Raw genomic sequence first — 22,430 nt, forward strand, 5'->3', positions numbered from 1 at the left:
TCAGTGGGGAGGATGGCCTCGGCCCCATTGACTAGGAAGAAAGGCGTGAACCCCGTGGCTCAGCTTGGAGTGTTCCTTAGGCTCCAGATGACCGATGGGAGTTCGGCGAGCCATTTCTTGCCAAACTTTTTCAACCGGTTATAAATTCTTGGCTTGAGGCCTTGTAGGATCATGCCGTTGGCACGCTCTACTTGGCCATTAGTCCTTGGGTGTCCTATGGCTGACCAGTCCACACGGATGTGGTGGTCGTCGCAGAACGTCAAGAATTTCTTGCCGGTGAACTGTGTCCCGTTGTCGGTGATGATGGTGTTAGGAACCCCAAACCTATGGATAATGTTAGTGAAGAACAACACTGCTTGCTCGGACTTGATTCGATTGATCGGACGAGCCTCGATCCACTTGGAGAACTTGTCGATTGATACCAATAGATGGGTGTAGCCCTCGGGGGCCTTTTGCAGAGGCCCAACCATGTCGAGCCCCCACACGGTGAACGGCCATGTAATGGGGATGGTTTGGAGGGCCAAGGCCAGGAGATGTGTCTACCGGGCATAGTACTGGCATCCTTCATAGGAGCGTACTAGCTTGGTGGCATCGGCGACCGCCGTCGGCCAGTAGAACCCTTAGCGGAAAGTGTTTCCCATGAGCGTCCGAGGCGCCGCATGGTGCCCGCAGGCCCCTGCGTGCAAGTCCCAAAGCAGGGCTCGTCCTGTCGCGGCGGTGATGCATCGTTGGAGGACACCGGAGGGACTTCGCCTGTACAATGCGTCGTTGTACATTCTGGCTAGCGTGATTGAAGATTAGGGGACAATTGTCCCCTTCGTCGTCGTTGATGTGGTGGTGCACGTCGCGAGCCCATCGCCGCGCTCCTCCGCCGTCACCGTGGCCCTGCTGCTCCTGCTCGAGAGTGTTTTGGAGTTGTTGTAGAAGGAGCCGATCTTACTCAACCTTGGCCTAAAGCTCATGGAGCTGCTCCAAGTCCGGGCGTCGAAATTGTCCGAGGGCGAGGTTCTCGTTCCGTGCTGCCGGTGCGACAATGCGTGAAGGCATGGCATCGCCTGTTCCCTAATGAAGCGGAGTGCGGTTGCCTACCCCCTCGTCCTTGTCGCCCGTGCTTGGCATCCCAAGTCCGACGTGGAAGCACTCACGAGAGGGATCGTAAGTACCTTCACCGTCAGAATCAAAGTAGCCAAAGCAATAGTCACTTGCGGCCAAGAAGCGACGCATGGTTTCGTGGTCATGGAGGTCAGAGAAATCTGCTCCGGCCCATGCCTCGTCCTCCTCCGAGGAGTCGACGTGGGTGTGGGTCGACGCGGTGGTGTCGAAGTCAAAAGCGAAGCGCTAGTGGCGCTCCGAGAGATCCGCGTGAGCAGAAGCATAGGCGTAAGCATAAGAGGTGGCGACATTTCTCAACTCGAAGGGGTATGGAGATAGTGCCGTCGCCGGGCTCTGCTCCACCGGAGTTGGTTCCTTAGAGAGTGGTGGAGCGGAGCTTGATGTCGGGGCGTCGCCGGGTGCCACTGGCGTTTTTCCCTTATCCAGGCTCAGGCTAGACAGGTCCCCAACCAGGGACCTTGCGCCAACAGCTGGTCGTGGGATAGCGTCGGAGAGCGGCGAGTCGTCCTAGGTTCACGTGGCATCGAGGTGATCCTGCTCGTGTCGTGCCTGGCGAGCGCGGTGAGAGCGGCCGCCCGGGCGCCGCCTGCACCTGGGCTACCGGTGCGTGAAGTCGTCGTCGATAGGCGGGGTTTGGGGTGTGAGGAGTACCATGTCGTACTCGTGCCCTAGAGACATGAACTCTAGGTTCCCAAACTAGACCACCGTGCCGAGATGCAGTGGTCGTACGGGGTCTGCCATCTGAAACTTGTTGGGATGACGAAGCTGACACGTAGAGGCCCCTACCTGGCGCGCCAACTGTCGGTGTTTTGGACCGGGGGATCCTCAACCAACTAGTAAATTTGTACTGCATGTTCCCAATCCTGGATGGTGATGCAAAGAGACACAAGGCTTATACTGGTTCAGGCAATTGGTGCCCTACGTCCAGTCTGAGAGATCGATCTTGTATTCCTTGCACCGAAGTGCTTATAGTAGGGGGTTACAAGCTAGGTGAGAGAGGGAGCTAGTCCCAAGTCTCGGCGGGGAGTGATGTGGGCTGCTTGAGACGTTGCTCTCAGGCGGCAGGGAAGTGTGCGTATTACAGGGTGTTGTTCTTCGTGAGTCCCCGTCCCCCCTAGAAATGGCCCAAGTCCTTTCCTTTTATAGTTGAAGGGAGGATAGGGCAGTACATGTGCTAACTATACGGCATCGTGCGAACAGAGGCGGCGAGTCCGAGCCCTGTAGCCTGTTCCTGTGGCAGTGTGGTTGTCGGAGTGGTCCGTCCTTAGAGCGCTGGGGCGACATGCTGGTCACATCCGATCCTGTGCGTCATGGGAGCTCCAGTGCTGCCTCAGAGCGGGCGCGGTGGTCAGCGTGCGGATCGCTGTGGATTGACTGTGCGTGAGGCCGAGGCTCGGTTAGTGCCGAGGTAGAACAGTGGTGGGGGTCTTGGCAGACGTGAATCTCGAGATGGCCGAGGCCCTGACGTAGGGTGCCGAGGCTCGGAGGGAGCGGTCGTTCTGGTGCGCTGATTCGGAGGCGATGATGACCCGGGCCAGACTTCCCATGCCGCGTTGTCTTCGGGGGCGAGTATTGCGGGGCACAGTGTAGTGCGGGCGCTGATCGTGGGCACAACGCCAGAATACAGTGGCCGGTAATCCCCGCCGTGCCTTGTCTCAGCCGGTATGGCGTTGATGCGACTTCTCGTCGCGTCGGCCACTCCGTGGTGTCGAGCCGTCGTCCGGCTGAGATTGCGGGAGTGGTTGATGCATTAATGGGACGTGACATGCTGTCAAGAAGACCGGTCGAGGTGGGAGCGATGGGTTGTTGTCAAGCCAGCCTCGAGCGATACGGAGGATAGCAGTCTCATCCGAGGCTATATGCACGGGGCCTCGGGCGAGACGGAGATTGGGTTCCTTGCCGAGGCCTTCCGCGAGAGGCCTCGCGCGAGGCGGAGATTGCGTCAGGGCGCCGAGACCTCCCGTGAGAGGCCTGAGACGAGGCGGAGAGCCTGGTGGGCTCGGACGGGGCCGGTGATGAGCCCATGGCTTACCCTCTAGCTTTGTTGTTGATGGGATTTGAGTGACTCTTTTGGTGTACGCTCGGGGTACCCCGTTCTATGGTACCCGACAAAACTCTTGCAACATACGTGTATAGCTATTACAACATGTGTAACATCCCGATCTACTTTTGCAATATCCATATAAAAACACTTGCACCATAACTATAAACCATTGGAAACACTTGAAACACGCTTGCAACATGCGTTTTCCAGCGCAATGTCACCTTACCACTTGAGCGAATGGAGGCTCGTCGGCGCGTGGAGGTCATCGGTGTAGAGCTCGCCAGTAACTTGGAGTTGGGCGGTAGCACACAGAGGGCGGGTGGGGGCGGCGGCGGTGGCGCACAGAGGGTGGGTGGGGCGGCGATGATGACAACAACACAACGTAGATGGTGGGTGCGGACGGCAGCGGTGGCGGAAAGGATGGAAATGAAGGCAGTAGCGATGATGCAGAGGGCGAGTTGAGTAGTGACGGCAGCAGTAGGAGCAACATACTTACAGTGCCCGGCACAGGAGGAGCAACAACAGGTACGGAGGCACGCACGAGCACCAACAACTTGCGTGTGTAGAGCCTTGTGCTGGAGCAGGGGCAGCAACACGAGCAGGAATAGGATTGGATAGATAATGTGTGAGGAGCAAATATGTTGTGGGCAGAAACAAGCGGTAGGAACTTGTGGAGGTTACAGTGCCCCGTGTATGCCTGATTTTTTTAGAAACCGTGTAGAAGCGTCCGGGCATATATGTAAGGTAGTGTTTGGATGTAGATATTGGAGCCCAGACATTGGAATTGGAATCAGGTTTTCTCAATACTGTTGTTTGGATGCATATGGAATTGAGATTTGGCATTGAAGACCCAATTCCTTGGTATTGAACTATAACTGAAAGGGGCCTATCCTAATACAGAGCCCGACCCCTCCGTATTGAGTGGAATCGGACCTGACTGCCTCTTCACCGTGCGTGAGCGCACTCTTCTTCGTGGCCGGCGAGCGCCCTCTTCCCTTCGGCAGCGGGCCAGTGCCCTCTTCCCCGTTGGCAGCGGGCGAGCGGCGGCGTGAGTGGCCTCTTCCCCGTCGCCGGCGACCAGCGCCCCTCTTCCCCGTGGCTGGCGAGCTCCTCTTCCTCTTCCCCATGCCCGGGAGCTCCTCTTCCTCTTCTCCATGGCCGGCGGCGCGAGATCTGCTTCCTCTTCCCCCTGGATGACGGCGCGACGTCCTCTTCGTCTTCCCCATGGCCGATGACCTCCTCTTCCTCTTCTCCATAGACCGCAACGCGAGATCCGCTTTCTCTTCCCCATGGATGGCACCGCAGCCTCCTCTTCCTCTCCCCTATGGCCGGCAGTGTGAGGTCCACCATGACCGGCGACGCGAGATCCGCCTGCCATGTTGGCCGGGGTCGAGGTCCCCTCGTCGTTGCCGGGGTCAAGCTCCCCCATGGCTGCAGTTGAGCTCCCCTTCGATGGCTCAACATTTCAATTCCATTCTTTTGCATCCAAACAGAAAAACGGTATTGAGCTACTTGCTAGGATTCCAAAAGCCAATTCAATGGTCATCCAAACAATAGTATTCGAATTACAGCCATTTCAATACCATGGTTGCTTTGGTATTGAACCCAATTCAATTTCAGCTCCTCCAATATCTACATCCAAACGGAGACCCTAAGGGATAAGCTATGGGTCAGTCCCTACGCCTAGCTAGAGCGTTCGGACGGACGGACATTCGCGGTGGAGCATTAACGTGAAAGGAAACCAAACCCAATCTGCTTGCAACGACACTGGTCCATTCGAAAGACCTTTTTTTCCCCCTCTTTGCATCTAGGTGAGTGGCAAAAGGGCCGGCCCAATAACACGTTTGGTTGCAGACTTGTAGCAGCAAGGAAACCAGAGCTGTCTCCAGCAGGCAACAGGGAGGAAATCTATACAAGTACTGGAACTCGTGGCCGTCGCCGTCGTGTTCACAAAAGCCGGCGCCTTTTGCTCCCCCATCTCACTCCCCGTCCACCTCCAACCTCCCAAGGCGAAGCCGCGGCGGCGGCGGGAGGACAAGAAGCGGTCTCGTCCCCCCCCCCCCCCCCCCCCCCCCCCCCCCCCCCCCCCCCCCCCCCCCTCGCTTCGCGCGTACCCCACTTCAGTTCAGTCCTCCCGCGGGTGGTGCCGTCGACGGCGCCGACATTGTACTTCTGCTGCGCAGGTGAGTTGCCGTCCTGGAGATCTCTCTTCCTCGTCAGTTTCTTCACTTGGTGGCTCGCTGGGTGTCCGATCCGTGGTCCGAGATCCGTCCGGTTTTTTGGGTTTTAGATCCGTCCTGGGCGCTGCATTGACCGCCGCCGGTAACAGTAACCTTTCCGGCGGCGGCTTGGAGATTCTGGGTACATTTAGACCTAGTAGAGGGTGAAGTTATCTCTCATACTAAAATCTTCTGGACAATGCTGGCTCTTGCAATCCAAGCTCTTTAATCTTGGAGCTGGGCCGTTGTCTACTTTGGTTCAGTATGCTTCGTCCTTCGAGGAACAAATCTGGGCTGTGCTTGTGCTGTTAATCTGTTATTATGTCTGATGTTCTTCAACTAGATTCGTGAGTAATTTCTTTTAGTTTACAGTGGGAGAAGGATCTGTCCAGTGTTTGCTGTCATTTATTAGAATGTCAACACTCAACACGCACACGCCAACTTTTGTTCATGGCATCTGTGCCTTCATTCATTACATATATGCCAGCCATATCTTGAGATGCTTGATTTCACCTTTTTCTCTGTGGCTCACTACCTTTTTCAACAATTATTAATTCAGTTGGGCATCACTAGCGTCTGCCTCAAATGCCCATCCTGCCTGCTTGAACAACTGATACTGTGATACAGCCATACAGGGATCGCTCGTGTCCCATTTTCAGTGTAATAAAGTGGTCAGCCATCAGTGGTTTGGTAAGCCCCAGGCAGCACACGTTTTTTTCTTGGATTCCTGTGGGATGCCCTACTCGTGGTTCTTAGCTGTGGTTATGTTTGGATTCTTTCTCAACTTGATCAGACAACAGAGTCAAATTGCACGAGAATACATGATGACAGAAAGCATGTGCCATGTGCTCTTGTCTGTGAAGCTGGTTGTTTGGATTTTCTCTAGATATTTTGTGTGCAGTGTGGACAGGCCAGATTGTGAGTGCTAGATCGTCTGTTTTTTCTGATCCGTGGTGCTCTGGCACACCTTGAGATATAGGCCTAAATGGCACCACAGAACATGGTTCTGGCCTTTTGGGGTCCCAGATCCTGATAGAATAGTAATGCCAGTTGCCAGGGGTTATGATCCACATGCAGTAGCAGCCCGAGAACATTACTAAACTAGTTTAGTATTGGGCACACTATGACCTTTCTGGGTCCAAATCATGACATCGATGTGGAAGTAGTATGATTGTCTGGAATCACTTGGGGGGTCAATTGCATTGCCATATTTGGACATAGTGCCCACTGCCACCGCTCACTAGTTTCACACATATTTCCATTTGCCAGGTTCTTGGGCAGTTGGGCTCAAACATATTTCCTGTAACCTTTGTGTCTCAAAGTTCTTGAATTTTGAATACAACACTCTTATGCTATAAATTTTTATTATTACAGCCATCACTTTTCAGAGAAAATGGTTGCAGCAGCCTTTACAGTGGATTTGGACAAGCCTCTAGTATTCCAGGTAGCATAACTCTACCTTTCTTCAAGTTTTATTTAATTTGAAATTTGATCATTTCTATGTCTTGCAGTGTAACATCACTGAAGAGCATACTTTATTTTCCAATCCTGTCTTTATACACATGCACACACATACATGTTCTTTTGATGTACCAGCAGAACATCTTATATATCAAAACTTCGTTATACAGATGGTTTCCAATGAAATAGATAATCTCTAGTCAGCTGCCTAGAGTACATATGACCAAAAGTCCGGTTGTTAAAAATAATTACTGGCTATTAGTTTCTGGTGTCTATTTCTATTTCTCATGTAGATTTTGCCATTATTTACATGTCTGAGAATGGCGAATCACTTTATTTTCACGAGGTCACTTACTGACTACTATGCACACCTTACAAAACGCAATTTTTTTATTGCTGATTTGATGCCTGGAAGCATATGAAATTTTTTAGGTTGGCCATCTAGAGGAGCAGTATCAGGAGTGGGTTCACCAGCCGATTGTTAGCAAGGAAGGGCCACGATTTTTTGAAAATGATATATTGGAGGTGAATATATTCGATTTGTTGCATTGCATAGCATTTGAAACCCTGAATACTGTGATCTGATGATTGGTTCATTGTTCAGTTCTTAACCCGCACGAAATGGTGGGCAGTTCCTCTTATCTGGTTGCCTGTTGTCTGTTGGTGCCTGAGTACTTCTATCCAGATGGGCAGTACAATTACAGATGTAGCTATGATGATTGTGTTTGGAATATTTCTGTGGACACTGATCGAATATGTGGTACACCGATTCTTGTTCCACATAAAAACCAAAAGTTACTGGTAACATATTCTTCTAATATGCTCAAGTCAAACTATATGAGTTGAGCATCTGTCTAATCACTGCCATTTGATATGTTGCAGGGGAAACACAGCGCATTATCTTCTTCATGGATGCCATCACAAGCATCCGATGGATGGACTTCGACTTGTCTTTCCACCAGCTGCCGCAGCTATTTTGTGCTTTCCGGTAAATAATCTTCCTTATGTGTTACGTACAAGGGTATGGGTATCTACTGTTGACAAATTTCAGATTTCCACAACACTAATGTTGAGATTACTTACTAGTTACTACATTTGTTCAATATTGCATCCTAATCCTTTTTCCTCAAGCTGGTTCAAGTGCCCTGTTTGTACATGAAAATCATAACGTTTTCATGCTAATCAGAATTTCCTTTAACTTTGTTAACTTTCAGTTGGACATCGATAATTTTTAATGCTTTTTTTTTTCTGAACTGTTCATATAGTTCTGGAACATGATCAAGCTATTTTCGACCCCGTCTACAACACCTGGCCTGTTTGGAGGTGGCCTGTTGGGTTACGTGATCTATGATTGCACACACTACTACCTGCATCATGGCCAGCCATCATCAGATCCTGCAAAATATCTCAAGGTTCTTTCTTCATTCTCATTTCTGAAGCTTATCCAACCAGTCATCTGTGTCATGTTACACTCAGACTACCCTTTGCTGTACCTCAGAAGTACCATCTCAACCATCACTTCAGAATTCAAACCAAAGGCTTTGGAATAACTTCGACCCTGTGGGATCATGTATTTGGCACGCTGCCTTCTACCAAAACTGTCAACAAGAGCATTTGATTTTGACTGGATCTTCTGCTTTGCAAAGCCTTATAGTGAGGTTAGGCTTGCTCGCATTGCCTGTGTCCACTTTCTTAGGCCAACTTTCCTGTTCCATCATGTAGATTTGCCTTTGGCAGTGTCTTCCTTTTTTTTTTTTCTAGCAGAGGACTTATAAATCATCAATTGCAGATTATTCATGATTGGTGGAGGTTTTGTTGGATAAATTGCTAGTCCAATGATTCTTTTCCGTGGACCAACTGTGATTGCGATCACCAGTTGCTGGCTCGCAGACGCGACTGAAGGTCTTGTCCGATCCATGGTCCTTCCAAGAGCAGTTTCGTTTCAAGTCAAGTCCATCAGCGGTCGTTCAGATTATGTTAGTGCCAGCTGTTAGATCAGCATGTATGTACAGAGTTCTCTTCACTAATACCGTAGCCTCTGCAATGGGCTGTTGGTAGCCTATGTCTGCATAATTTTTGCTACAAGTAATTTCTTGACAGGTTGAACTTTCCCCATTATATTTATATTTTAGTATATAGAAGTCAAGTTTTGTCATGTGAATATGGGCGGCCTACTATTATAGCCACCTGTTCTGTTCCCAATTTCTGACCTGAAGACAGCAGGGATGTTTCGCCATACATTGGGATTATGTGTGTGATCTTATTTGACTTAAAATTTCTGGAAGTGCATCTCGGTTCATCAGTTTGGTTCTACATCTTGAATGACCATGCATTTGAGTGGCCGTTGGTAGCTACAGCTTCAGATTTTACCCTCAAACAAACTCTACTTTCGTTGCCTAAATGATTTTTTTTTTCAAACTTCACAAAGTTTGGAACCAACTTTTTCAGACGACCCCTTGAAAAATCCATGGATTTGGCCTCTACATAAAATCCATGGATTTGGCCTCTACATTTATGTTCTTTGTGCAAATCTGGATTTCTTTGAGTAGATACGAAAGCAACGCTTTTGTAGATCTGGTTTTGGTAGTGTTTTTTTTTTCAGATCTTGAGCTGATGTAGCTTTCTCAAACAGGCTACAAATGCACGGTACTTAAAAAAAAATCAAACATTGTTCCACCCTGAACTGAAAAATCGCTCAGAAAAGAGAAACACAAAGAAACAAATAAATAAATTGGAGATAACAAAAAAGGTAAATAAGTTTATTGGAGATGCGAGGAGTTGAACCCCGTACCTTTAATCATGCATATATTAACGCTCTACCAATTGAGCTACATCCCCAACATTCATTTAGTTTTTCAATGTAATTCTTTTCATTTGACCTTAGACCATATTCGAAAAAGTGTAGTGCATACGAATGCAGGGCTTTTAATTTCACTGGTACAAAATCTTTCTTTCGCTACCACCGATTAGATAAGTAGCTTACAGGTCCGATAATGATTAGACCTGGTGTCCGTTCGTCTGGATAGACCAACTCATTCGCCGCATCATGCGCCGCATGCCTCCGCCCCACTCAGCCTCAGCTCCTCCTTCCACCAGATCTACGGTGCAGGGAGAGATCTGGTGGTGGTAGGGGCTGCAGCGCCGGCTGTTGGGGCTGCGTGTCTTGAATCATGCGAGGAGTTGAACCCCGTACCTTGAATCATGCGTATTTTCACGCTCTACCAATTGAGCTACATCCTCAACCTTTGTTTCATTTATAAATATAATTAATTTTCATTATTTTACTTGTACCGGTAAATCTCACCGTATAACCGATAATGCAAAAGGTGACTTCACTCGAATATGGCTTTGACCGGTACAAAATCCTTCCATCATGTTGGACGGCTGGTTTTATATCCAAACACTGGTGTAAAATTGGAGCCCACAAATCTTCCAGATTGATCTGAAAAACCTTGTTTGGATGGACTGTAAAATAAAAACGCTCACACCGGTAATTAGCCCTTACATCTAGATAAAAATAATCATCACCTTAGCCCACACTAAAAACACGAAGGATGTCGGTCTCATCCTCCGCTCCTCAAGTCGTCGTTGTCCGCACACCACGGCGCTTCAGGTCTCTGTCATGGCGAGCTCTCCCTCCCTCCACCCTCCGTTCTCCTTCTCGTGCCTCTGCTAGATCCCGATTCCATCCCTCCATTCTTGGCGCCGATGCAATTTTGGTCTTGATCTGTGCTGCTCGATGCTTTAATTTACACAACTGCCATCCTGGATTGACATCGAGCCGTGCAAAGGGCAACAAGGATGAAAAGGATGGCATGGCCTCGGTGGAGCTTGCAGTTTGCAACACAGGCGATGAGAAATATCGGCATATCAACACATCTGGAACATCAAAACTTTGATTCGATTTGGTTCAAGACGCGGGGAGTTGAACATTGTAATGCATTTTGAGATAAAAAAGAGTAAATAAAATTATTTTGGACCGTTATTGAGAGAAAAAAGAGAGAAAATAAAAAGAAATTTCTATGCATCAGCACAGCTGGAACATCAAAACTTCGATTCGATTTAGTTGAAGACGCGAGGAGTTGAACCTCGTTAGGCATTCTAAGAGAAAAAAGAGTAAATACAGAGAGGATAAAAAAGTAAAAAAAGATTTTGGACTGTTATGAATTATTAGAGAAAAAAGAGTAAATAATTTTTTTTTGGAGATGCGAGGAGTTGAACCCTGTACCTTGAATCATGCGTATTTTCACGCTCTACCAATTGAGCTACATCCCCAACGTTTGTTTCATTTATGAATATAATTAATTTTAATTATTTTACTTGTACCGGTAAATCTCACCATATAACCGATAATGCAAAAAGTGACTTCATTCGAATATGGCTTTGACCGGTACAAAATCTGTAACACCCAAAAAATTGACTTGTTTAAAAATTACTAAAAATTTTGAATTTTAAATATTGCCTAAGAGATAGCATATATAACCAACCTAGATAATTTTTACAAATAAATTAACATAGGAACATAAGAATTCATGTGTGAAACTTTGTGTGTGAATGATTGCTTGACTTGTTGAACTAATGGTGGTACATTTTTGCACACTCATGCATTCAAATTTGAATTTAAAACCATTTAAACATATGCATATTTGAGCTGGGAAAAAGAAAAAGGAAATGGAAATGGATAAAGCCACTTGGGATCAATCTCTCTCCTCTCTCCCTCTCGGCCCACCGCAGCAGCCCAACCCCTTCCCCTCTTCCTTCCCTTCTCCCGCGCGAGCCGGCCCAGCAACGCCGCAGCGGCCGTGGCCCAGCGCCCGGCACAGCTCGCCCACACCCTTCCCTTCTCCCCCCTTCCTCCCGCGGACGCCTAGGCCCCGCCCGTCAGCTCCGTCGTCAACCTCGCTGCCGGCATCCGTACGCGACGAAGTCCGCGCATCAACGCCCGCCAGCGCCACCCCGGTGCCAGCGAATGTCAACGGCGACACGACTGGACCCACGGCGCCCCTCCTTTCTCCTCCTCTCCTCTCTTCCCCCTCATTGTGAGCTCGTCAACGCCAGCTCCATGGTCGCTTCCACGCCGAGCGACCGGAGTTGCCGCCAAGGCACCTCACCGTGTGCATGGGCAAGCTCCAGCCATGGCGATGTGACCCGACGAGGTCAACAGTGCGCCTGCGTGGTGGATAAGCACAACATGAAAAATATCTCGTAGCCGGGACACCGGCCTATAAATAGGCCCGGCTGGCGACGCTCTCGCCTCGCCCTCTCCACCATCTGCTATGCCGAGGGCGGGAACACATGCGGGAGGTAATCGGACTTTGTCCAAAAATATAAAAATAATTTTTAAAAAGTATCCAGAAATATATATCCCAACTCAAATCACTTCTCAGTCTTCTCTGTTTGTCCTGCCATTTTTCAATGTACATAATTAGACACCTTAGAAGGAGCTAACCACATATTTTCTGATAATTCGTCGCCTAAGGACCAACATAATTTCAAACATAAAAGGATATTGATTTATTTTAATAGCACCTCGTAGGCGATGTTATCTAGAGAACAAGCCCAGTGAACTTTCTAGCAGCTAAGTCAATTCATTTCAAAGCTCATAAAAGGGAAACTCCACTTATAACCTTTCTGCTTCATGACAATATTGTCAACAGATGATACATACCACGATTTCCTTGGATTTTTTTGACTCCACGCCGATGTTCTCCAGACTTGGGGAAATACTGCTTTAACTCCAGTGCGCTCGTGAATTCAGTTGACTCTCAAGTCAACTGTCTGGTTCATGTTCTGCAATGGCAACTCTGTCTACATTACCTGGACTATACTATATGATGCTTTGAAAAATATTTTAATGAAGGCATCTAATAGCAATGCAACGCTTGCCTAGTCCCCACTATTGGTAGAGTTCACTTTTGGCACAAACATTTTATGGGTTTCTGTTAGAAGAAGGTCAATCTGCACAATTGCAGTTTTGGTCTCTGTATACTTTGCTTTTTTTTTTTGCTTTATGCATACTGTGATGAACTATACAACTTTACATACATTATGGTTTTTCCTTATGCAGTCAGTTAAGATACAAACTCATGATGTTCTGATGGAGGAATGGAGGATGCTCAAGTGTGGGTGGAGAAGGAGAAGGGGACATGGTTCTGGTTTGCGTTGCTGATATGTACAAAGTAGGGTCATGTGGCTGCGGGATGTACTGCTGTGTCATTTTGTGATAACCATGAGCAGTGGAGGACATAAGAGTGGTAACAAAAGCTCGTGGTGCATCACAGCCATTGTGGGATTGATCATAAACAATACAAAAAAATCAACAACAAGCATAAGGTCGAGCACAAGAGAATAAAAAATTCAACAAATCCTCCTATCCATGACAAATCTCCATCCTCTACCGCCCCAATGGGCGGCAGCCTCCTCATCCACACACCTACCTTTGTCACGGCTCCACACCTGGGACAGCCCAAGGAAGCACAATAGCAGAAGAAGAGTACCAGAGCCCGCCGCAAGAGCGTCAAGGTCCACGACCCACAATGGGCTTGTAATCGATGTGAGGCCCAACGAGAGGAGTAGAAAGGGGAGTGAAACATCCAAACTTGTAACAGAATTCTAAACCCTATCACACTCATCCGGGACCTCGTTGGCCCGTGGCTACCACCTCCAGCGTTGAGTTCGTGAGCGAATCTTGTTAGTGATTGGAGGTCGCTAACATACATGGTATCAGAACCCGTCAAAACCTAGGCGCCGACGAGCTCTGGAGTCCGCATCGGCAACTCACAAGCACTTCACTCGTCTGCAATGAGCACGGGGAGCGATGGACCATGTCGTAGCCAAGACGTTCGACAAAATACTCAAGAGGTTCGAGGAGTTCGACACGCGCTCCGCTGAGCGCTGAGAGCGCTGGGAGAAGCGTTTTGAGGATGCCACCGCCGCCCTCCAGGAGTGCGAGGATGCCATCGGCGGCCGCCTCGCCGCCTTTGAAGATTTCACCTCCACCTAGTACACCGCCACCATCATCGCCGACAACTAGGGCTCCCACTTTGACTCACGTGTCACCCAGCTAGAGCAACGCATGGTCTATGTCGAGCTCATCCGGGTGGCTGAGATCTGCAACGAATGCGATGACCGAGTGGCGGCGCTGGAGGAAGTTGTGGGGGAGCTTGGATGTTGGCGCCCGAATGTTGATGGCCACCTTGACGACATCCGCTTCGAGCTCCGTCGCATCTCCAAGTCTCCCGTGCGCCCTTCTTAGCACCCACCTCTGATGGCGCGTCAGGAGTTGGCTGTCGCACACCCTCTTGCCGGAGCCATGGTCGACTAGCCTAGCGGGCACCGCGTTGCCATGACTACACAGGGGCCGTACACATGGTTTGATCACGGCCATAGTTCCGTCCCTGACCAATGGTATGTTTTCCCCTCCCAATTTCGGTACTCTTGTTCCTTCTTCTCAATTCCATCCTCATCCTCCGCCCCATCCACCAAATCTTTGTGGCAGAACCGCCTAATCTAATACCCTTCCAAGAGTACTTGTCTTCCATTAGACACTAAGTACCCAAGAGAGTGCACTAAATCATGCTGTTCCGTCGAGCACACCCCAAGGGAGAACTCAAAAATCCATATTTTTCCATCAGGATCATAAATGAGAGAATAAAGCTTACAACATTCTTAACCATTTCTTACATCACTTTATTACAACATTAGAGTACTTAAATAAGTTGAATGCAATAGCAAAATTAAGACAATTTTACATGTAAAAGAGTTTATACATTTTAGGTTTACATTTTTATCTTGCAGCGGAGAACAACATATGATCAGAATTACAGCAGAAATAAAGATTAATGGTGAATCATAAAACTTTTCTTCTAAAAACTTTTAGTAAGGGTTATAAATAAACATTAGTGTGAAAGAAATCCTCTCTGAGCCCACCAGAAGGTTTCCACACACATAAGTCATCTACCATCCATCGGTCACCTGCAGTAGGGGGAATAAAACCCTGAGTACTCGATTGTACTCAGCAAGACTTACCCGACAGGAGAAAAATAAAAGACTCCAAGGATATGCAAGGCTTATTTGGCTTGTGGGTTATTGCATATGTGGAAGCATTACTAAACATGCATCCTTATATTAACTTTTTATTAGCAGTCATCATTAGTTCATTAACTATCCATTCTATGTAAGCACCTATGCTACTTTCAAGCAGGTGGTAAGCGATCAGAACCATTTTATTACCTTTCAAGTTCCAGTTCTTACTACGATGCTAGACCATAGCCAAGTCGGTACCATCTCATAGAAACGGCGATTCGCGAATCAATGTATCCCAGCTAGGTACCCTAAAACATACGCTTCGTTTGTACCCCAGGCACAAATGAGACCAACCCATTTCACTCCTGTCGAGGGGTCAAGGTCCCCGTCCAAACTTGGACTCCAAGCCCTCACTCTTGAGACCCGGTCTCAGCATGGTGCTTAGACCTCCATCTTTCTCCGCCTCCAATCAGTCGGTCCAAAAAGAGCCGGAACCCACGATAAGAGCGCAACGAGCCTTCCTGCTCCCATAAGCATGTATGTGCTCAGGATAATAAGTCTGTGACCTGACTACTATCCACAACAACAGACGGTCTTCAATCGACATAGGCAGAACAAGTGCAATCCGAGCCTCGCTCGAATGCCTAACCAAGTCCAGATCCAAAGTACCATTCCGTCCGGTCTCCAATTATCCTCCATATATATTCCATGTGATAGTAATATAATAACAACAATAATATCTTTTCCATCTCTCATGAGTGACAGGTAATCACTCGACTTCTACCGGATCCTATAGCATCACAATCTACATGATCCTGACATACTAGTAGGACTCATAGGATAAGGATATATATATATATATATGTAAGTGGTTTTTATTCAACTCCTTAAAACTTAATGCACAAGTATAAAATAAAGTGCAGAATAATCGGGGTTATGCACTGGGGCTTGCCTGGGTAAGATATAACCAAAAGTTAGCACTCCATCGTAGGAACACAATCATCAAGACACCATCTTTTCTGCTACTCCAGATGACTCCACGATCCATCGTTATCCCTATTATGATATACGTGGATGCAACGCAGAGACGTAATTAATCAACGACAATCACAACTCTTAAAAGACGATTACGCCTCTCAAGCTACGAGATAACTCTAATGACTAACGTACTAGGCCACGTACTAGGCCACGTATCCATGTTGTCGAATAAACCGTTATTTCCCAACAAGTTTTTTACTATACAAACCCAAGGTGTTTCTTTTTCCATTTCATGGATTTAATATATATTCGAACTAGGACTCATTAGCTATCTTAGCACACTAACTATTCTGGAGCTACAAAAATTACAGTGAGCACCTAATAATATTAGAAATTTACCGTGAAATTTTTAGTGCCAACACTATCACCAATTTATCATAAAAATTCCTATAAGTTTCTATCTTAACAATATTAAGCATCTTAATTTAATAAAAGAACTCCTAAAAATATTATAAAACTATGTGAACAAGATATACTAGCAGATAGATCACGATTTTAGAAACCTAACAAAATTAGTTTCACAATTTTTGGTCTACTACACAAATTTATATTGAATTTACAAGTTTACCTCAGAAACTAAATTAGAAAATGCTTTAGGAAAAGAAAAGGTCCGGTGGCTATCAATTCGGCCCAGCGGCCTAGCGCGGTTGCGTGCTTGTCGCGACGGCCCAACGCAGCCCAAGGCCGAGGGAGCTCGCGCGCGACGGTGGCTTTGCAGAAAAGACCCCGAGCTGTTAGATAATAACATGACTACTATACGCACTATTCCTACCAACAACGGTTTTGCAAACAAACCCTCGAATGTTTCCACCTTTACCTCGGGGAGGTCCTTGGGGATCCCTGATGTGACCACGCCAGCGTCGACCACCTCAGCGACCTCTCCGACCACCTCGGCGACCTCTTCGACCACCTCGGTGACCTCTCCGACCACCTCACCAGCTGATACACCACTCCAAGTCCCTATTGGACCAATCAACCATAGCCGCGCCCGAAAGATACAGCAAGAGGTGCACGCGCTACTTTGTGAATTTCAATTAAACATTGATGATAATTTCGAGCTACCTAAGTCGTGCATGTTGTTATTACTCAGGTTCTCCGAGAAGGAAGACAAGGATACATCAGGGATGGATCAGAGAGAAGAGCTACGTTCGAGTCAATCTAGCATGACAGAACCATCTAGAAGAAACAATCATATCTTTTGTCTCCCAAAGGCTATGAAGGAAGGAGTTATGACCAAAACATTAAAGACTGCACCGAAGCCCAGAAGACGCGTGGAAACTGAAGACCACCTCGTGAATGCTCTAGGCCGTTGACCTTCCACCTCCCAACCTGGCTTCTTCAGTTCACATCTATCTTAGAGACTTTTCATAGTATAAATATTACCTCTAGGCTACTAGAAAAGGACCTTTGGATGATTTGATAATTCTAGTGATATTGCAACCGAGCTGCCGAGTGATTACTCAAACCCTTGTTCTTCCTTGTTCTTTCTGGACTTGTGAAGAGATTCCTCTGGAATCCACTAGTTCGTGCTTTGTGGGTTCTAGTACGGCTGCCTCGCCTTGTGTGGATTAGCTCCGGTTGTGGTTCTGTGGTCGTTCGGAGATCGAGTCGAAGTCTTCGTGGTCTCGGTGTCTCTCTCCCCGTCGCTTGGTCGCATCCAACCTTGGTCAAGTATAAAGCTAGTTACTCCACTGTTCTTCAGCAAGTTATCTTTTTATCCCCGCTGCCTTGTTGCAAGTTATCTTGAACGTGACCTACTGTCGTGAAGATCGGACCAACCCCCGTACTGAAATAGTTCAGTACCTATCATCTGGTATCAGAGCTTCGGATTGACACGGTAGGTCTTGCCGTCATCCACATCGTTATCCTTGTTTAATCTACTTCATATATTTGTGTTTATTCATATCCTATAGTCCAAAGCCACACAAAAAAAACCTATAACCATTTCGTGGTACTGTTACGTTGTGTTTTGTGTTCATCAAGTTGCTAGTCACCACCGTTTATATAAAAATTGAGTTGTGTCGTTTGTTACCGCTGTCGGTGTTATAAAAAAAATAGATCAAAAAAAAGGAAGAAAGAAAGATTAGTTTCAAAAAAAAAGAGAGAGAAGTGAAAAGAATTTGAAGGATCTGTGTTGCGGTGTATTGCTGAAAATTTCAGTTTACATATTTGAGTTGGTGGTGACCTTGTTAGCAGCAATGTCGTATCTTTGAGCACATCAAACCACTCGGTTGGCAGTACCATAGCCCTCCTTGATAGCCACCTATAGCTCCACCAAAAACCTAAACCGGGACGTTCGATTCGTAATCCTTACGACCTCTCTACCACCTCCGTTGAAGCTGCCACACCAGCACTGTCACGGTCCTTGAGATCAGGAAAGAACTTGGGTAAGTAAAAGGTGAGATCGAGTGTTTTCACAAATTTACCTATTCCACCTTTTTCTTGCAACTAGTCTAACATGGCAGGATCCAATTCGAGTATTCATGGTGGAAACCATGGAGATGGGGAGCCCCCTGTCTCACGGGCTGAGGTGCGCCACATGGCAAACTCGCTGGTGGAGGCGATGGAGAGGATGCTTGACGCTCGTCTTCCCACGGAGGGAGGTCGAGGACCACATCGTCGTCATGAAGAAAATCACCGGGAGGAGTCTGGTGATGAGAATTATGGTTTTGGCCATGGATTTGATCGCTTCGACGATGGCCATGGAGGACATGGTGGTGGTCATCATGCTGGTTTTGATAATCAGCGTGGTGGCCATCGTGCACATGGACGTCGTGTATGATTTGAAGATGAAGATGAGGTTCATGATGAGTATGAGGCGGGATTTGATGATAATGAAAATCCTTTTGGTCACCATGGGCGTTTTGGACAGCCACATGAACATCGTCGTGGTGCTGGTCCTAATGGGGAAAATCATCGTGGTCGTCGCAATAGATATGATACGGATAGCATTGCTCGTGTAAAGTTGAGTGTTCCAAAATTTTCAGGGAAAGAAAATGCTGATGCTTATCTTGAATGGGAGGAGCAATGTGATCAGATTTTTAGAGTGCATAATCTTTCTGATCAGACGCATGTCATCCTTGCTTCTGTTGAGTTTTCAGGTTACACTCTCACATGGTGGAACCAAGTTCAAGAAAATCAACGTGTGTTGGGACGTGATCATATCAACACATGGGCAGAGATGAAGAGAGTGATGAGAAGATGCTTTGTGCCATCAAGCTATCAGCGTGACCTCCACAATAGGCTACAAACATTGAGATAAGGATCAAAATCTGTTGATGACTATTTCAAGGAGATGGAGTTACTCTTGGTGAGATCTGGAATTAGAGAAGATGAAGAGTAAAAAATGGCAAGATTTTTGAATGGTCTCAATGAAGAAATTTCAGGTTTTGTTGAGATGTTTCCATATCATAATTTGCAAGACCTTGTTGATCAAGCTATGCGCACCGAGAGAAAAATTCAGCAAGAGGGACGAAGAAGGTCTTATGGGAGCCAATCAATTTCAGTCCCATGACGTCGACAGCAGTCCGGTACGTTTATTGGTGGGGGAAGATCACAAGGAGTTGCTACTAGGCCTTCTCCATCCATTGGTGCTGCAAAGACAATGGTTTCTACTGCTTTTTCACCTGCAATTCAGCAAGAATAGTGACGTCCTGCTGCAAGCACAGCAACCCCTTCTGTTGCATCAGCTGCTGCTTCTTCTTCCCATACCTGAGGCATTATTTGTCACAAGTGGCAAGGTCCAAGACATATTGCTGCTCAATGTCCTAGTTGAAGGACCATGATTATAAATGAGCAAGGTGAATGGGAATCTAAAAGCGAACCTGAGGAAGAAGCTCCAATATATGATGAAGAAATTATGCAAGATAAAGGTGATGAGATTCAACCTGATGATGGAGACAACAATTGCTTCATTTCTCACCGAGTGCTTAGTGTTACTGCTATCCAAGAAGAGAATAATCAGCGACACAATCTTTTTCATACCCGGGGCATGAACAAGGACAAGTTGTGTCAAATCATTGTTGACAATGGCAGCTGCAATAATATTGCAAGTCGAGAATTAGTTGAAAAATTAGGACTGAAACAGCGGTGCCACCCTTCTCCATACAAGATGCAATGGTTAAATGATCGTGGCGCGCTGCGTGTAGCAAATATTGTGACCGTTTCCTTCTCCATTGGGTGGTACAATGATCATGTGGAGTGTGATGTGGTTCCAATGGAAGCATGCCAATTGCTGTTAGGAAGACCTTGGTTGTATGACCGAGATGCTCAGATTTGCGGTCGTGCCAACAAGATTGTTCTCATGTACAAAGGAGAGTGCATCACTTTGCTTCCCTTGTCACCGAAGGAGATTGTGAGAGATGATCTGAAAAGAAAACAGCGAGAGAGCGAGAACCACCTATGAGTGACCCACAAAAATAGTGAGGGAGAGATTCCAAAGCCAAATAAAACACCACATCCTCAAAGAACCAAGACACCGGGAAAAGAGGATTTAGTTATGATGGCTAGGAAAGGGGATCTAAAGGAATTGAGTGAACCCAATGCCATGTTCTTCGTACTCCTGTACAAGGACACTCTTCTTTTTACTAACAACTTACCCTGTACTTTGCCAAGTGTTGTCTTTGATGTGTTACAGGAATATGAGGATGTCTTTCCAGATGAAGTGCCACCAGGACTACCACCTAAGAGAGGAATCGAACATCAAATTGATCTTGTGACCGGTGCTTCACTCCTAAACCGTGCTGCCTACCACGCCAACCCAGAAGAAACCAAGGAGATTTAGCGACAAGTGGAAGAATTGATGAGAAAAGGGTACGTACAAGAAAGTCTGTCACCTTGTGCTGTTCCTGTCCTTTTAGTGCCTAAGAAAGATGGGTCTTGGCGGATGTGTGTGGATTGCCGAGCAATAAATAACATTACCATAAGGTATAGACACCCCATCCCTTGGTTAGATGATATGCTTGATGAACTTAGTGGTGCTATCATATTCACTAAAATTGATTTAAGAAGTGGATACCACCAGATTCGCATGAGAGAAGGAGATGAATGGAAAACAGCCTTTAAAACAAAATTTGGGTTGTATGAATGGTTGGTAATGCCTTTCGGGTTAACCAATGCACCAAGTACATTTATGAGATTGATGAATCATGTGCTTAGAGCTTTTATTGGCCAATTTGTTGTCGTTTACTTTGATGACATCTTAATTTACAGCAAGTCTCTTGATGAACATGTTGAACATACCCAATGTGTGCTTGCTATCCTACATGAACAGAAATTGTATGCTAACCTTAAAAAGTGCACCTTTTGCACCGACAAGGTAGTCTTTCTTGGATTTATTGTTACAGGACAAGGAGTGGAGGTAGATGAAGAAAAGATCAAGGCTATACAGGACTGGGCACCTCCATAGAACGTGAGCTAAGTAAGAAGCTTCCTTGGACTTGCTGGTTTCTATCGGCGGTTCGTGAAGGATTTCAGCACTATTGCTGCACCAATCAATGAGCTGACAAAGAAAGAAGTGCTTTTCAAGTGGGGAGAAGCACAACAGAAGGCATTTGAAGAATTGAAGATGAAGTTAACAACAGCACCAGTCCTTGCACTCCCAAATTTTGGTAAGTCATTTGAAATAGAATGTGATGCAAGTGGAGTTGGGATTGGAGGTGTGCTCATGCAAGGACGAAGGCCAATTGCATACTTCAGTGAAAAGCTAAGTGGTCCAACTCTAAATTATTCAGTTTATGATAAAGAATTATATGCTCTTGTTTGGAGTCTGGAAACTTGGCAACATTACCTTTTTCCTAAAGAATTTGTGATACATTCAGATCATGAATCATTGAAACACCTTAAAGGACATCTGAAACTGAATAGAAGACATGCAAAATGGTGTGAATTCATTGAACCATTTCCCTATATTGTCAAGTACAAGAAAGGAAAAGAGAATGTTGTAGCAGATGCGTTGTCTCGACGTCACACTTTGTTAACCCAACTTGACACTAAGATTCTTGGATTAGAAAGCATAAAAGGTTTATATACAACTGATTCATATTTTGCTGAACCATATTCCAAGTGTCGAGATGGCAAAGGATGGAAAAACTTTCATGTGCATGATAGGTTTTTGTTTCGAGCTAACAAACTATGTATTCTAGATTGCTCTGTTCGAATTTTACTTGTGCAGGAAGCCCACGCAGGAGTACTCATGGGCCATTTTGGCGCCAAGAAGACAGAACAAGTCCACACCGACCACTTCTTTTGGCCAAAGATGAGAAGAGATGTGGAGAGACATGTTCTTCGCTGTGAATCATGCCACAAAGCTAAGTCTCGTGTGAATCCTCATGGATTATACACTCCTCTGCCTATCCCTAGTGTGCCTTGGGAAGATATCTCCATGGATTTTGTTCTTGGTTTACCTTGAACCAAGCGGGGAAGGGATTCCATCTTTGTTGTGGTTGATCGTTTTAGCAAAATGGCACATTTTATCACATGCCACAAGAGCGATGATGCTTCACATATCGCTGAATTGTTTTTCAAAGAAA

General features: G+C 46.6%; 1 protein-coding gene across 1 annotated transcript; it reads left to right on the plus strand.

Annotated features, from left to right (window-relative positions):
* Window positions 1-5,254: 5,254 nt before the first annotated feature.
* On the plus strand, window positions 5,255-9,066 carry LOC136505771 (dihydroceramide fatty acyl 2-hydroxylase FAH1-like). Its single transcript, XM_066500922.1, has 8 exons — window positions 5,255-5,340; window positions 6,751-6,820; window positions 7,270-7,362; window positions 7,442-7,638; window positions 7,720-7,825; window positions 8,103-8,249; window positions 8,336-8,495; window positions 8,627-9,066. The coding sequence occupies exons 2-7, from the start codon at window positions 6,770-6,772 to the stop codon at window positions 8,453-8,455; spliced, it is 714 nt and encodes a 237-aa protein (XP_066357019.1). The 5' UTR covers window positions 5,255-5,340; window positions 6,751-6,769; the 3' UTR covers window positions 8,456-8,495; window positions 8,627-9,066.
* The last annotated feature ends 13,364 nt before the right edge of the window (window positions 9,067-22,430 follow it).

Source organism: Miscanthus floridulus, chromosome 14 (assembly GCF_019320115.1).
Source record: "Miscanthus floridulus cultivar M001 chromosome 14, ASM1932011v1, whole genome shotgun sequence".
Classification (NCBI taxonomy): domain Eukaryota; kingdom Viridiplantae; phylum Streptophyta; class Magnoliopsida; order Poales; family Poaceae; genus Miscanthus; species Miscanthus floridulus.